At 36.3% G+C, this 17775-nt stretch overlaps 1 protein-coding gene across 2 annotated transcripts in view; it reads left to right on the top strand.

The window, feature by feature from the left end:
- The window catches only part of GPR126 (G protein-coupled receptor 126), a 187460-nt gene that overhangs the window by 111021 nt on the left and 58664 nt on the right, over positions 1-17775 (top strand). For both annotated transcript variants that reach the window (XM_006891668.1, XM_006891667.1), the window contains 7 exons: positions 1825-1910; positions 4815-4867; positions 8211-8273; positions 13289-13431; positions 14382-14493; positions 16798-16862; positions 17447-17645. In XM_006891668.1, the coding sequence (XP_006891730.1) occupies positions 1825-1910; positions 4815-4867; positions 8211-8273; positions 13289-13431; positions 14382-14493; positions 16798-16862; positions 17447-17645 (721 nt within the window). The remainder of the gene's footprint in view (positions 1-1824; positions 1911-4814; positions 4868-8210; positions 8274-13288; positions 13432-14381; positions 14494-16797; positions 16863-17446; positions 17646-17775) is intronic.

Raw genomic sequence — 17775 nt, 5'->3', positions numbered from 1 at the left:
TTGCAATTTTATAGTATTTTCTGAAGCAAGGCAACACCAATGCTCTCATTGTACCAAAAGCATGCTTTAGGTCTCCACCTAGTGGTCCCTTGTCAGTTACTCGGCCAGCATCAGTGAATATTTAAAGATCCTGAAATATCTCTTTGATCCCTGGCACCTCATTTTCCTGCCAGTCATTGCATGCCCATAGTTCAGTATGATGAGATCTGTTTGCGTAAAGGAGTCCTGATTGACACAGTGGTTGGGCGCTTGACTGTTAACCTAAACGTTGGGTTATAACACTTGCAGCTATGTCAGGGGGGTGAGGGTGGGGGGGAATGAGGCAGCTTCAGTAAAGACTACAGCCGTGGGATCCCCTTGAGACAGCTGTACCCTGTCCTCCAAACATCACTAGAAGGTAAATCATCTCATTGGCAGTGGGTAATATGCAAAACTACTTTGAATAAGATTATTATTTATTGTAGTTCAGGGTTTTTTTGGTGGTTTTTTTTAAGGAATATAATGTCAATACATTAAACTCTTCAATACTTGAAGAGTTTCAGAAATTGAAATAAGGCGTGGCATTTTCTGTCCTTTGCATGCAGCTCTGATTCCCTGCAGGAAAGGCCCGCCTTTAGTAGTGGGCCAGGAATTTTCTTTGTGGTAGATTTGGCAGTTACCAGAGGCACACATTTGTGTCTTTTCCCCAGTCATTTTTCTTCAATTTCTGTGTTTCCCAACATTTTTTAAATTATATTCATCTACATTTTCTTTATTTTTTTTTACATTTTCTTGTACTAGTTTACACATAAGTTCCCTAAGCAAAAGCTTGAAGAAGGGTGATTGACAGGAATGAAGATTTAAAATTATAATTTTCTCTTGATAGCTTATCATATTTTAAAAGATTCTTTTACTCAGTGACTGCTTTTAAAAATTTCATAACTCTGGAGAAATGGAATAAACCATCATTGGTGAATATGGTTTTCATTTTTTGAAATATCAGAATATTTCAAGAATTGTCACAAAAATCTTCCTTTCATATGCTTGAAATTTTCTTCTTAACACAAGCTAGTCCACTGGAATCTTATCCAGAAATAGTGTTTTCTTTGATTCTAGTGGAAAAAGCAGAATATAATTTAAAAGTCTTATATAATTATCATCAGAGTGAATTTTGGGGGAAGAAATTGTAAGGAATATTTTATGTTTCATGATTAAATTGAGTTTTGAGGAGCAAATATTCCTGCTAGAGAAAACATTGTAAGGAAAATAAGGAGCCAAGAACAGTGAATAGATGCCCATTTTTCTTCTTCTTTTCTAAATTAACTCCTGCTCAACATCTCATTCTAGTTTTAGCATACAAAGGAAATAAGTAAACAAGGTCTCATCCCAAGTAATCAAACTAGACATTAAAAATCAACAGTAGGAATCAGCTATTTGTAGAATGAATAAACTGTAGTAAAAAATGAAGAAATAGATGTAGGCAGTTAAGTTTTTAAGTTAGGAGTTATAAATTACCTCCAAGAAGAAATTATTTTGTAACTATTCCTAAGAAGCTCAAAACAAAAATCTCAAATTTTGTATAGTGTATAATGTATCAGGCTGCCAACTGAAAGGCCAGGAGTTCCAATCCACAAGCTGCTTTTAATGGAGAAAAATGAGTAGTCTCCTTCCGCCATAAGGATTGACAGCCTGGGAAATTCGAAGAAGGATCGCTGTGAATCTGAAGTGACTCAGCAGCCATGGGTTTGGGTTCTGCATAAAGACTTTTAAAATATATGAAGAAGAGAATGTGAATTAAATGATAATTATAAAATTCATGTACTAAATCCTCTTTCCAATGGACAGATGGAATTATCTATAGGATTTCCATAGTGCTTGAAAACATTGTTCGTCATCCTGAGGTAAAAGTACAGAGCAAGGTAGCCGAATGGGTAAGTGAATATCGAAATGTTTCTTTTTTTTTGTTTCTTTTAAATGTTAACCTCTGGAAATCCACAGAGACACAGCTTTGAAACTCTGGAAAGGCTGTGCCGTAAGGATAACTGAGTCCACAGATTATACTGCAATTCTGACAAAGCTTGTTATGTGTGAACAGACAGGAGGTACTGCATTTACGTGTAGAGAAGTGCATTTAAATAAAAGTTCAGGAGTGGAAACTAATATTTGTAGTGACTTAAATAAGGAAAATAACAAACAATGAAAATGGTTTGTTTTTTTTTTTTTAAATATGCAATGCTTCACAAATTTGTGTGTCATCCTTGCGCAGGGGCCATGCTAATCTTCTCTGTATCATTCCAATTTTAGTATATGTGCTGCCTAAGCGGGCCCCAAAATGGATTTTTATGAATGTCTTTATTAACTGTTATAACCATACATTTTCAGGACTGTTTTTGAAATGAATTTTAATACTTTACTGATAATGTCTAGATCCCATGAATTTACAAATTACTTTTTATTTTTGGGGCTTTTTTGTGTTTACAAATTACTGTTTATTTTGGGGGCCTTTTTTGTTTTCAGTCCTATAGATTGTGTTTCTTTTTGCTTATAAAGGCAAGTAAGAGTGTTGTTGTGCACCTTGAAGTTGCAACTGATTCATAACTGACCCTCCAGCAGGTTTTCAGAAGTTGTAAATTGTAGGGGGAGGGATAGCCCATATTTCTCCCACAGAATAGTCAGTGGATTTGAACTGTGTGCCTTTGGGATGGTAATATAACTCCTTACCACTAGGCCACCAGAACTCCTTAATTAGAGTGTAGATTAATTTTGTTTCCTCTCTTTTTACAATAAAAGTAACATAGTCTACATGTTATTCTGTGTGTTTTTATTATTATTTAATATTAATAAAAGCATAGTTTACACATACCTCTGCACAATTTTCCTTATTATTAACATTTTGCATCCTCATGGGTATTCTGGTGGCCTGGCAGGTAAAGAGTTGTGCTGCTATTTCTAAAGGCAGAGATTGAATCAATCAGCTTCTCTGCAGGAGGAAGGGGCAGTCTCCCGAATTCAGTTGATAAACTCTGAAAACCCACAGGAGGATAAGCTATAAGTCAGTTCTGACTCGGCAGCACTTAACAGTAAATCAACTCTTACTGTGTTGTACAGTTCTGTAGGAGTTTACAAATGCTTAATGTCATGTACCCGCAATTAAAAAGAATTAACCTCTCTTTTAAATTTTTAACCAGTGCATATTATCCCATTATGTGACTGTGTAGTGACTTGTTTAACCAGTGTTCTCTAGATGAACATTTACGTTAGAATTTAAGCAATCACCTAGAGAAACATTTAATAATTTCCGATTAAAAAACAAAGTTTTCATCTTCCCTTTACAAATACAATCTACACAATTTTTATAATTCTTATCCACAAAAATAGCAAAAATTTATTTTCTATTTTCTATTTCTCTCTTCATTCTTTTCTGTTCACTGCATACTCTGAAGTTTGTCCTACTTACAATGTGAATGTTAGTTTTTTGTTTGAATAAAGTCAATAAAGTGTGTGTATATGCATTTTTGGAGGAAAATGGCTTACCTCATGCAATAGCATATGGCTTGTTCTCTTTTCCCCCCATTTATAGTCGTAATGATTTTAAAATATATACACTTCTCCAACTCTCAAATTCAGTGGTGATAATATTAAAGCTGAAAGTTAGGATTCATTTAAGAACCTGATACTTCAGACAAGGTGTAATTTTCTTTTTTTTTAATTATTAAATTTTATTAGTTTTAATGAACATTTACAGGGATTTTGGGTTTTCATTCCTTCATTGCTGACAAGGTGTAATTTTCATTGAACATCTGCATTGTGTTTGCATTGCAAAGCATTCAGTATAGAATCATAATTATCTGAAGTGAAATTTTCCTGGATCCTTTTCCTTTAAGATGCAAAATACTAAGGCAGGCTTTTTGTAGTAGAGAGAGCATGGGCTGATCTTGTTTCACCCAGTTAAAATTTACAATTTCAAAAAGCAGTGTCACATTTTGGCCAACGTTTGCATAAGTTTACATTCAGTGACTTGCAATGAAGTAAAAATGATTGTTTGAAGCAAAACTTGAAGGGCCACTTAAGAGGTGAAATGTAAATAGGAGCATGTTGTGTCCATGAGGAAATCCTGTGTGTGATCGCAGTGGAAAATACACCGTGGAAGCTTGGTGTTCATCTGGAAAGCATTCCATTAGAGAAGTCTGCTGCAGAGACCCATAAAGGCTGTGAAATAGTCACATAATAGTCGTGTATTGTTCTCAGTAATGTTGAGCTTAATTTTCATTTCTGTCATGGTTTGATTTTCAATGGTTTTTCTTTCTACACTATCTTTATTAGAGAATAATTACCAGAGAAACATGTTTTATTGCATCTTGATGTTTATTTAACTAAAGAATATGAAAAGTACTACTTTTGTGCTACTCTGTTACAGATATGTTCTCAGTGTTATAGTAAGAATCTTAATAGACACCTATGATGTGAGGCACAGAAGAAAGTATTAGTTTTCTAGACTGACAGGTTCAGTAAGAAATCTAGCTGCTCCTTAGGAAACACTAGTCAAGCTGTTTCATCTCTGTGGAACTCACTTTCTTCATCTTTAAGATGGGAGAAAGAATTCCTATCTCCTGGGATGTTTTGAGGCTTGAAAGGAATAACATTTTCAGAGAGTTCCTGGCATACAATGATCCGGTAGCTCTTATCTTTACCTTTGACTTCTCCAACTCTCCAGGATTTTCCCAGGGTCTTAGTCCAATAACAACTTATCTTTAGGGAGGGAAGAAACTTGATTCAGATAAAAGAAAACAAGAAAATGCTCAAAACTCACCCTTTCCTATTGCATTTTTTTCCAGCTCAATTCAACATTCCAGAATTGGAACTACACTGTGTATGTGGTTAATATCAGGTAATTGACAGGATGAATTCTTTTAAGAAGTTTTAGAAATTGTGTATCTTGATTTCTTCACTCTGAGAGTACCAATACACATTGTTGTTATTTTTGGTAGGTGCTATTGTATCGAGTAGAAAAGCCATAGCGATCCTATGAACAGCAGATCTGAACCTTGTCCTATAATTATTCGAACCTCACACTTTCCAGCACTTTAGAGCCTATTGTGGCAGTCACTATATCGATCAACCTGGTTCGAGGGTCTTCCTCTCCTTCGCCGACCCTCTGCCTTTCTGAGCATCATGTTCCTCTCTAAGCAACAAGTTCCTCTCCTAAAAACATGCTCAAAGTATGAGAGGCAAAGCCTCATGATCTTTGCCTCCAAAAGTTCTGGCTGCACCCTCTCTATGTCATATTTGTTTGTTCTCTTGGCCGTCCATGAGATGTTCGGTGCTCTTCTCCAACACCACAGCTCAAAGGTATCAATTTTTCTGTCATCCTTATTCACTGTCCAGGTCTCAGATGCATAGGACGTGATCTTTCAGATGCACTTGAGTCCTCAAATTGACATAATACTGCAGACTTTACTAGTGCAACAAATCTTTTGATTTCCTGACTACTGATACCCAGGATGTTAATTCTGGAACCCAAGTAAGGTGAATTGTTGACAGTCAATCTTTTCTCCATCTGTCATGAACAATAGTACAAATCTTTCTTTTCTTGACATTGAAATGCAATCCATATTGATGGCTGTATTCCTTGATCTTCTGCAACAAGTGCTTCAAGACTTCCTCACTTTCAGTAAGCAAGGTAGTTTTATCTGCATAACACAGGTTATTGATGAGTCTCCCTCTGATTTTGATGCCACATTCCTCTCCCTAGAGTTCAGCTTCAAGAATAATTTGCTCAGCATACAGATTGAATAGGTATGGAGAGAGAATACAATCATGACCCACTTCAGTCTTAATTTTAAACCATGTAGTGTTCCCTTGCTTTGTTTTGCACAAAAGCCTCCTGCTCTCGGTATAGGTTAAGTACTCTCAGCTTACTTACATACTCTCGTATTCCTGTTATTCTCAATGTTAGCCATAACTTGTTATGATCCACACAGTTAACTGTCCTTGCATGCTGTTGTTGTCATTAAATGCTGTCAAGTCATAGACGACTAATAGGATCCCTGTGAATGAAAGTCCTTGACACTTGCATGACTTTCATCCTTTCTTCAGTGTAATAGGGTTTCCAGAGGCAAGTGGATGCCACTCCTGCTTCCAAGCTTGTTTAGTTAAAGCATAATAGTCATTCTTCTGGTGTTCTTTACTTTCAGCCAAGATCCATCTGACATCAGCAATGATATCCTTGGTGCCACAGCTTTTTTTAAAATCCTGTTTGAACTTCTGGCAGTTCCCTGTCTGTATACTGTTCTAGCCATTTTTTAATTCTCTTCAGAGTGTTTTATTTGCATATGACATTAATAATACTGTTTGATAATTCCATATTATGTTAGATCATCTATTTTGGGAATGGTAACAAAAATGGACCTCTTCCAATTTGTTGGCTAGACAGCTGTTCTCCAAATTTCCTGGCATAAACTGGTGAGCACATACAGGACTGCATTTGTTAATTGAAACAAGTCAGCTGGTAGGTATCCCATTGATTTCTGGGACCTTATTTTTGGCCAATGCCTTCAATACAGCTTCCCCTTCTTCCTCCATTCTTATTGGCTCCTGCTCTTATGATTCTTTCTGAAATTTTTCAGTGTCAATCAGTTCTTTTTGGTATAGTGATTCTGTGTATTCCCTCCATCTTCTTTTGATGTTTTCTGGGTCATTCAATATAGCATCTTTCAATATTGCAACTAAACTATAAATTTGTTTTTCAGTTGTCTTGGATTGAGAAATATAGAACAAGTTTTTCCCTATTTTCCTTCTCCAATTCCAGCTCTCTGAACATTTCATTATAATACTTTGCTTTGTCTTCTCAAGCTTCCCTTTGAAATCTTCTGTTTAGCTCTTTTTCTTCAGTATATTTCCCCTTTGTTCTGCCTTCTTGATGCTCTAGTACAATTTTTAGAGTCTCTTCTGGCATCTATTTAGATTTTTTTCTTTCTCAAAAATAAAAATCTTTTTATTTTTTCTTTGTAATGACTGCTTTCTTCATGGATGATATCCTTGATATTATTCACAGCTCATCTGGTCTTTGATCATTGATGTTCAAGGCTTCAAACCTATTCTTGAGATCATTTTATTCTGTTTTAATTTTAATTTAACCCACACACATACCTGCACACAAATACACGTACATGTATGCACATACACACGTGGACCATAATCAATTTTTTTAAAGCAAGAAAGACCCTTCCCAAGGTGGATCGGCACACTGATTTGCCACAATAATTCAGCTTTAGCAGGACAGAAATCTTGAGGTTGGAACAGGATAGGGTAAGGTTCAGACGTGCTGTTCTTAAGGTCACTGTGAATCATAGACAACTCAGTGGCACCTAACATCAGCAACATATGATGTCATTGCTCTGCACAGAGGGTCCCAATGCTGTAGGAATAATGTCTCAATTTTTTATCATATACCCATACCATTTTTTAAAACAAATTGCATGTGTGCACCAAAATTTCTACTTTTAAATATATTGCTTATGAAATGACTAATATATTTTATAATATATCAAAAAACCTAAAGGACAATGAACTTTAAATATAAACTGTCTTAGGTTCTTCTCTTGCCCTGGTGGACCATCCAGAGCATTCCTGCGTTGTATGCACCTACTTAAAGACCACATTTTTCTATATAAGACATTTGCGATATGCTTGCAACCAAACTTTTAAAATTCCTTCTACCTCTAAATCCTCCACTAAACTCTCTGACCAAGATTATATTACATCAAGATTACTCTAAGATTACGTATCCTTATTTGTACATTATTTTTATTGTTATAAAATTAAAGTTCTCATCCTTAGTGTTGTTCATGAGCCCTAAGCCTGTATGGAATGAGCCAATGAGATATGACAGTCCTTGGCACAGAAAAAGGGGTTCCATGGTCAGAAAAGCTGGGGACGATATTGTTTAAATGAAACATATTTCTTTGTGTGATAAATTTTCAGACTCTTTAACAGAATAATAAGCATTATACATCTTCACAAGACAACAAGTATATAGTTAACCTGCTGTATTTGACCACAGTGTCATTTTGTTGTGGGAATAAGAAGGAGCTACTATTTCAGAACACGTTTGGTTTGGAAATGCTGATTTAGGATGACCCTTCCCCCTCTTTCTCTCACCTCCCCAAGTTTTGTTGTTAGTGATAGTAGAGTGTGGAGAATGATAACGAATGTAAGTATTTGTATTTTAGTCTTCATCTGAACACTGGAGAGGACAAGATTAAAGTCAAGAGAAGCACTGAGGATGATTCAAGGTAATCATGAAAAAGTCTTTCATAGTGAGCATAATGTTATTGTCTGTTTGTGATCTGGTATTGAAATAAAACCAATTAGATAGGACAACAAAATTTACTCAAGTACCACAATTAAGGTAATCATTGCTAATGAGCTTTTATTTAGATTATTTTTTGCTTAATACCATTAAAGAGTTACTAGAAATGTATGTCTGTTGAAAAAGAAATCTGAATTTAACATTTAAAATATCTAAGTTAATATTTTCAGTCTTCCAATTTATTATACCTCCTTGTTGTTGTTGTTATTGTTATTGTGTTCTGTCTTGGTCAAGTGTAAACCGACCCACAGATGAACTTCCAGTGGGTTTTCAAAGGCAGTGAATCTCAAGGGAGGAGATTGCCCATCTTTATTCCACAGAGCTGGTGACAGTTTTAAACTGCGTGCCGGCTGGTCCGAGTGCAGTGGAGGCCACAGCTAACTGATCACAGCCAGTTGAACTGCATGCTTTTAGGATTGCAGTGCAGCTTCTTACCCCTAGGCCACCTGAGTGGCCTCATAACTTCTTACCTATACGAAATTTTGGAGACATTGAAAGTGAAAACAGTATATTGTGTTTTGGGGATTCTCTCCTTTTTTTAATGGCTTGATAATAATATAATAATATTGGTATTAAATATAAAAAATCTTTTCACCCTTTAAAATCACGAGATAATACTCTGAAATCTTCATTTTTAAAATTTATGTCAGCACCATGACTTAAGCAGAAGGTAATTTAATGCCTATTCCCACTCTTGTGAGAGCCTATTGTTCAAAGTTCAGTGAGAGTTAAAAATCTTAAACTCTTAAATGGAAGAAATTTAGAATTTTCAGTGTTTATATTATATCTCTATAGTAATTGGAAAATTAGCTGAAAAGCAAATGTCCTCCCAAGTTTTGCTCTGTTTCAGTGGATGGAGTTGATGTTGTGGATATATGGCCATGATAGTGTATTCCTCTTGAGGTGATTTATTCTTGCTTTTAGAAAATTTTAAAAAAGATATACTGTATTAGAGTTTACAAGGCTTTTAATAATTTCCTTATTTCTATTCAACATTGAAAAAACAATAAAAAATTATATTGAACTGTCTTGTTTTTGTAGGCTAGCTTGAACTATCAGATTAGTGAAACATTTTTCTTGTGTTCTGTCTCTTTTCCTTTTCCTTGATGATCTGGAAAACACAGGTCTCCCATGTGTTCTCGGTGGTGTCTGCATTCCTCTGCCTATTTGGCCAAAGAATTTACTTTTCAGCCCTCCTGCTACATCTCATTCACCTTTGAAAAATAATTCCCAATGAGCACCTGTAGCGCATTTGTCCAGTAACTGGGGCAGTGCTCATTTGGGGTCTTGCCAGCTGGTGCCCTTCTCTAGAGAGCCAGCTTTGTCCTTTTTAGTTTATTTATATCATTCTTCTACCTGGTAGGTTTTTGGGTTTTTTTGTGGTTCTTTTTTTTTTTTTTAAATTTAGGTTGTTTATTTTTCATTTCAATGAACATCTACAGAGACTTTGGAATTCCATTCATTCATTGTTGCACCCTTCTCCCTGCACAACCCCCCCCCCCCTGGTTTGCTCCTTGAAAAGCAAAAGAAAAGGTGTGGGGGGGATTGTGTACCTGGTAGTTTTAAACCAGCTATTGTTAGTGCATATCAGCATCACTATAGTTCTTGCCTTTTCAAAGGTATTTAAGTTTATATAATCTCAGTTTTTCTAATTGGTTGAACTCTGTGGTACAGTTTCACAGAAGGAGAATGAAATAGGTCAGTGTGTATATAAAAATCCCTGTATTTGGAGTTTGTTTGGGATGAACCCTCAGTACTGTTGTTATAATTATACTTGTAGCTTTCCCCCCATTTCTTTTGTTTGCTATTCTCTGTTCATTTACTCATTGATGAACCTTTAGAGACTTTTATTGTTTTCCTCAAAACTTCAGTTCACTAGTTGTAACACACCTTCTTCAGCACTACTCTTTTTCAGTTGGGTTGTATCACTTAACACAGGCCAAAGCTTCAGATAATGCTGTCTGTCCTCTTCTATGCCCCAGACAGACAGGAAACCAAAGCCACAAGAGACCGGCTTATTCAGGTATAGACTGGTTTGATGGTAACAATAGATAGAACATGACTTCATAGAAAAATAAAATAGCTCCAATTTTCAGGATGAGAGAGAGGAGTAAAAAAAACCAAAACAAAACAGAGATAAGGCCAGGGGAAATAGATGGCTATTCCTAAATTGCTGTGTTAAGGCATACAGTACCCTCCACAATTCATTATGCTAATTATCTTCTCAGTACATAAGAGAAAGAGAAGTTCACTGTCTCAGTCACTAGAGTGGCAAGGCTTATCTCAGCAAGTTAGATCAAAGAATTCTTTTTGGTAAAACATTTAAAAGATTCTTGAAGTGCCACAGTTCCCCATTCCAATCACATTTCCTTGTGGCTCATCCTGAAATATGGGCTACATGTAAACAGCAAGCTGTAGATGGTTGAGAGATAAGTCGGTTTTCAGAGTGAATTATGAGAATAATATAACCCTCTGTCCTTGAGATTGGCATAGATATTTAGGAGACCAGAATGGAGCTATTCCTTCATTTCATTTAACATTGAATAGCAAAAGTCACTTGTTCTTTCTCTTTTTCTTTTTTGGGGCTTTATACATATTTCAATATTCTTACTATTTCCTTTTCACTGATACTACTAATGGGCTTATATAAAGGAAAATAAGCTACTGTCTATGTGGAATGCTCTGTAGCTATTTCACAAGCAATGCTATTGGTATGATTTGACATTGTAGCTAGTGTTGATTTTGATATAGTAGCTAGTGTTGTTTTTGACATAGTAGCTAGTGTTGACAATACTTTATCTTACACCATCACCATGTTATTCATTAGTCCTCAGAGTCTGAAGAAGGTGGAGGCTTTGTTGCAAACACCAAGCCTTGATGATATAAGAAAATAAAGATCTTCTTTAGCTGACAAAATATTTTATTTACTCCAGTGTGGGGTGAATAGTTTTGATTTCTGCTGTTAGCTGTGGCTGTGATATCATTTGGATAGAAAAGCTTCAATTTGTAATGCCAACTTCAAATTGTAGTACCAACATTTTGCAGGGTTTGAGTGCATACTTTCTTATAAAAAGTCCTATAAGTTTGGATATTCTGTGACTTTCTTCAGTTAGGTGCTGACAAACCACAGAGTCCATTTTCAGTACTTCTCTTCTAACCTTGGGCCATATAAAGTACTTATAAATGCTTAGAGGAGATGGAAAAGTCATAACCTTAAAGAGATTGTGTGCCACATCTGTAGAAGAATATTCTTCACAAGTAATTTCACAAGTCAAATGATGCGTGGAAACTTAACTTTTTCCGACTTAAAAACCCCAGGTTTAATTTTCCTAAACCATAAACCCCTCAACAATGTAGATTGAAGTGCCTTGTGGCCTTTTATGCACATATGCTGTGAGGTATTTGGAAGTCTGTGAGCTGGTAGACCTTCACTCTTTCAACAGTTTTACCATTAGGAGAATCCTAGAGGAATCTGTGATTCCACATTTGCTTTGATGAGTTTCATCAACTTCATTCCTTGGAGAATATGCACAAGAGATTTCTCCAAGCCATCTTGAGATGTTTTCAGCAGTATAATGCTCTCATTTATAGTCATGAAGAATGTCTAGTTTTGTAATGTAATTTGAATCCGAATTCCATCAGGTGGATCTGAATTATGGCTTCCCCACATAGTTCTTAGTAAGGAGATATCTTCTTCCGCAGTAGATAGACAGAGAGGTGAGTAGGTATGGAGGTAGGTAGATGATAAAAATGTAGAGATGGATTTAGAGTTACTGTTCATATTTTCTTGGTAAAAATAAGAAATTAAATTGGTTTTGCATGTACTTTATAGTTAAGTAAAAGTCAGTCAAGTCAGAAAAAAATGTCAAGAGACATTTCCTGCTGATATTAATTTACTCATTAGCATTGCACAGAGTAAGAGCCTTGAAATAAAGAAAAAAACAAAAAGAAAGCTTGCATTTGCGTGAGTTTTGATTTAGCTCTTTCTGAGTCTCCTACTGGTTCTTTATTACATTAATACTGTTGATGTCTCAGTCTCTTCTTCGTATCTTTTGCTTCTAGACTATAGTCACCATTTAGAAAATTTGAGTTGCATTGAATTACTCAGTAACATGACCATATTTATAACTTTATTTATAGAAATCCAGAGTCAATAAAGGTTTAAGTTTTCTTGTTCTTTCAGCCTAGAATTTAGGCTCGGTTTCTTTTCCAAGTAAACCCTGTTCTCCACCTTGACCTCTTGGTACCACCTGTCTCATAAATAAGAGAGAATTGAAAAGGTTTTGTCATCAGATAATGATAATTTGGGAGTATCTGCTAAATCAATTTAACAGTGTACCCCTTTATGCTAGGTAAAGAAAAATGCCTGGCAGTTGTCTTGGGCTTTCATATGTGGCCAGTCATTGAGAATCAAAAAGTTTTAGCACAAGTCTAGTAGTGAAGGTTGGAGGGTTAAAAGGTACACACACCCTATCTAGAAAAGATTAAATAAACAAAAAGCCCACACTTATGGCAACAGAAGTCTACATATAATCTCTTATGATAAATATAAATTTGTATTTTTAAAATTTTTTTTAAGAATTATATTCTTTTTTGTGTGTGTACCATCAAATCGGATCTGACTGGTACAAGAAGAGATTACCCCTGCTTCTCCAGCAGAGCATCTGGTGGATTCGAACTACGTACCTCTGGAATTGCAGTGCAGCTTCTTGCCACTAGGCCACCAGAGCTCCCTTGATAAATTTTAATTTTTTAAAAGACATTAATGTTTTAATTTACATAGCATCAGAGAGTCCATGGGCACCTGGAGAGCTCCTGAGTCTCGTCACTTAGAGATGGACGTTCTCACTAACATACCCACTTGTTTTCTTTTTCTTGATGAGGAACAGTCATCCAGTCAACAACGTCCCCAATGGTTCTGTATGAATTTTTCCTTAGGTTGATGATTTGGGCCCTTCTTGTTTACAACGCTACCAACAATGACAACTTAGAAGGAAGAACCATTCAGCAGAAGCTCTTAACAAACAATGATTCCCTGGATGAGGGCTTGAGGCTGTTTAGAGTGAGCGTGCGGCAACTGGGTGAGTGACTTTAATTTCCTCATAATAGGTGTTTTGTAGAACTGTGTTTATAGGCTTAATTGAAACCTCAATAAAGAGAATAACAACAGCAAAAGGTTACGTCTGGAGAGTTTTCAAAATATGTAAAATGAGGTGATGAATGGTGGAGCCTGGATATGACATGTGGAGTCAGCTCACAGGCATCCTCTTACCATCCCCCCCCAAATATCCAGGCAGAAGATGTAGTTCGAACATACAGATATTTTTAAATAAAGTCTTCTCTCCACTCAATGGAAACACTATGGATGCGCTGTTTTGTAGGTTTTTCTCTAACAAGAATGTATTTTATATTTTGCAAGATTGCTTTTCTTTTAGGAAATCCTTCTTAGGAAATTTTTCTTATTAGGAAATCCTGATAGTACAGCCATGGAGCACTTGGTTGCTAACTGAAAGGTTGGCAGTTCAAACCCCATAAGCTCTTCTGTGGGAGAAACATATGGCAGTCTGCTTCCGTAAAGATTTATTTATACCTGGAAACTATATGAGGCTGTGTTACCATGGTAATAGACTTCATTCCAGGCGGGAAGTGGCTCTTGATAGTTCATTCTATGTGTTACTTTGTATACTGTGAATAAAACTTTGTTGCTTCATTTTATTAATTTTATATGCTTTTACTGATTTACTTTGAAATGAAAATGTTGCATATATGCTTATACCTGCTAATGCTGTGGGGATTTTCCTTTTTTTAGCTTGATGGTGTTATAAGATGCAGTTTTATTATCTGGAATAGAGTTAATATTTGTTTTACCTAATCTATCAACTTGTATACATTTAGAACATCTTAAAACTAGTATTTTTGTATTACACAGAAAAGAAAAATATAAATTACCAACCTTGTAGTTTTGACCTCATCTTGTCACCACTAATTTAAATGGATTCATGTGTCCTTTGTTGTTTTTATATTCACATAGGTACTTGCCCTCCAAATGAGAACCCTAAAGGCTACAACTGGCCCGGCATCCAGCCTTCTGAATATATGCTACCCTGTCTTGGGAAACCTGGGTTTAAGGCTCTACGGATATGGTAATTCTCTCATTGACTCATGTCAACAAACACATATTATCTACTCTCCTAGTATTGTATATTATCCTAATTTCTTGGGACAGTCATAACAAAATGCCCAAACGTGGATAGTTTTAAAGAATAGAAATTTGTATTTTTATAGTTCTAGAAGCTAAAAATCTAAACTAGCATCTAGATTTCTCCTGGGTAGTGAGAGATACTACCTCATTCCGTTTCGTAATTATTGCAGTCCCAGTGTTGCAGATGTTCCTCGATTTGTACAGAGATCTTCACATGGTATCTCCTCCCTGTGTGAGACTTTTTCCATAAGTGTCATTTTAAAAAAAATGTTGCTCAGAGGGGTTGAGAGGAAAGCCCACTCAACTTTGTTATGAACTCATTGTATCTGGTAGCATAAAAGAAACTCTTTCCTCAAACAAGGTTACATTCAGTGCAGGGTGACAACTTCAGCATATCTTTATGGGAGGTACAGTTCCATTCATATTACACACAATACATGATGATTCTGTGCATTGTTTTAATTATGGAAAAAGGTAGGCCTCTCTGTGTTTACTTAAATCATATACTCAGTAGAGAATAACACTTAGGCCAGTAGTTAACCTAGAAAGCCAGTGTTTTCTTTCTAGTAACATGCGTATTTAAGCTTCACCATCAACAGAGTCAGGAAATTGAATATGAAAGAGTGGCTCCAGAGCAAAGCAAATTGTATAGGGAATCTGCTGACAGGCCTGGAACCAGCACCTGCAATTCCGAGACCAAAGGGAGAATAGAGATGAGATCCAGTGGAGGTCATGTTTTGCTAAGCGGCTGGATGTAGATTTTCCCTGAATGTTCAACCAAAAACTTCTTCCTTGACTCAAAATAGATCTAAAGAAAAAAAAATCTATTTTGATAATTCAGAAACTGGTCATGTATAAGGACTGGTGCATTTTACTAGACAGACGTGTGTGTGTAGGTGGGGGGGGTTGTCTTCAGAGACAAGAAGACACTGATGGTGGTGGTGGTGATTTTAGTTACTTGTGTTGCTGACCAAATGTTAACCACTCAAATCCGCCTCCTTTTGAGAAGGATGGATAATCTCCCCTCATAAGAGGTTTATAGCCAGAGAAAATGATGGAGGGTTTCCTAGAGTTGCAATGACCCAACTGTTGTGTCCTTTGTTTTAGTGACGTAGAGACTAGTTCTCCCTGGCTGTGAGGCCATAGAACATTCTTTCTTATTGTCTTGAGTCAGAACCTGTGCATAGCTAACCCTCCCACAGGTTTTCAGAAGCAATAAATCACACGGGAGGAGATTGCCCATCTTCCCCCCATAGAGCGGCTGGTTAATTCAAACCGCATGCCTTTGAGATTGCAGCACAGCCTATAAAAATCCATTTTCTTACCTTGAAATGTGGACCTCAATCTATTTAACAGTTAGACAATGATTAAAAATCATACTATAGGAAGAAAGCTTGTAAAGCAGTACTTGGCTCATGACCTCATGATACCAGATGTGCTTTCTCTACCTCCGGTCATCTACTGTATCCTAGGTTAGAATACCTTATTTGGGATGCTGTTACTTGTTTTACATTTCCATTGGGATTTGAGTGAATGTTTACAGAGGACACTGGCTATCCGTCCAACAAGCTGTTACACACGTTGTTTCCTGACATTGAATATAATCCCTACAATGTAAAAACATTCTTCCCATTACCTGCCAGCTTCTTGTCTGTTTCCATTTGTCTTTTTGGTAAGTGTATATTCCTGTTGGCCGATCTTTATCTCTCAGCTTATACTGCCCTTCTGATCTTGTGTATTTATTACCCAAAGGAGTGCTTTCCTCCCTGCCTTTAATTGGTCACCTTATGTAGGCCTGTTATTTGACTAGAAATTGAGTCACAGGGGTCATTTGAGTTTCAGTCTTGAAGGGTGAGTAGGAGTATATAGCCTTAGGGGCTCCACCAGCTTCTGTCAGACAGGTAACTGAGGTCATTCTTAGGATTTTGAGTGTTTCTTCCACATTTTTCTCTCATTCAGTCACTCTGTGGTCTATTATGATCCCTTTCAAAGTAGCTAAGTGCTGTATAGATAAGCGCTTAGCATCTTGGTTTCTTTATGCATGCAACTGATTTTTAAACAATTAAAAAAGATACGTATGATGTTTCGGTGTGTTTTCCCCCCTCCCCTAGTGCATCACAGCTTCATTTAAAAAAAAAAACTTTGTCAGATGGTAGTATCAATTCTGAAATGTAGTATAAATTAACTGTGTCTCGTATAGTGCTATTGATATCAGTTATTTGAAATGTCCTTTCTCTTTTCATAGTTATCAGGATTCGTCCAATGCATCTCTAGCCTACTGGGGCCCTCCTGATCTCTCCAACTGTTCAAGTAAGTGCGGGCATATCCTTTTATGGAAGACCTCATGAACTGACCCAAGCCTTCCTGGTCACTGTCCTCTTCAAACATGTTTTCTTCCTGCCTGACAATTATGTAACAGGAAAAGGCAAATAGCTATTTTACTTAAGGTTTCAAGTTGTTTGTTCTCATAATTTTCTTTTGTGCTCATCCTTACGGCAGATGTAAAAATGATAAATAGAAGAAGAGTATATGAACGTTTATAAATATCACTGTTTTGTACATTGACATTATTTTAAAATAGAAAATACATGCTAATTCAGCGATGCTTTGGAGCATTGCTGTTCCAGAGATAATGTTCATGTTGCTCCTACTAACTTATTTAGTGAAGTTACTTAAAAGCATCATTCACATCTTACTAAACAGAGAAGGGACCTTCTGTTTCTCACTTTAAAGATGTATTATTGCCATGTGAAGATAGTGGTAAGGGATTGGACACAGGAAACCTCCTTTAACGATGAAATGAGATGTTATGATCTGTTGGAGATTCCTGGAAATTTTCAAAGCTCACAGGTTTTGTGTATTGGTTTTTTCCCTGCTTCTTTTAGGGAGCCTAGAGGACGCCAATATGATTATAAATCTGACTAGCGACGGGCAGAACTTAACCTCGGCCAATATCAACAGCATTGTGGAATATGTGAAAAAAATTGTCAATAGTGAAGAAAATATTGATTTAACACTTGGCTCAGCTCTGATGACTATATTCTCTAATATCTTAACCAGTTCAGACAGTGACTTGCTTGAGTCTGCATCTGAGTAAGTATGGTTTTAAATTAACATTTATTAGATAAATGTGTTGTATAATTTCTCACACATATGCCTGCTTTCTGTATAAATTGCATAAAGACAGACCTAATATTTACCAAGGTCATTCACACACACACAC

This window comes from Elephantulus edwardii, unplaced genomic scaffold (genome assembly GCF_000299155.1).
Source record: "Elephantulus edwardii isolate Elephantulus edwardi_28Jun2011 unplaced genomic scaffold, EleEdw1.0 scaffold00102, whole genome shotgun sequence".
NCBI classification, from domain to species: domain Eukaryota; kingdom Metazoa; phylum Chordata; class Mammalia; order Macroscelidea; family Macroscelididae; genus Elephantulus; species Elephantulus edwardii.
Note: the sequence above shows the minus strand (reverse complement) of the source record. Positions and strands in the feature narration are given on the sequence as shown.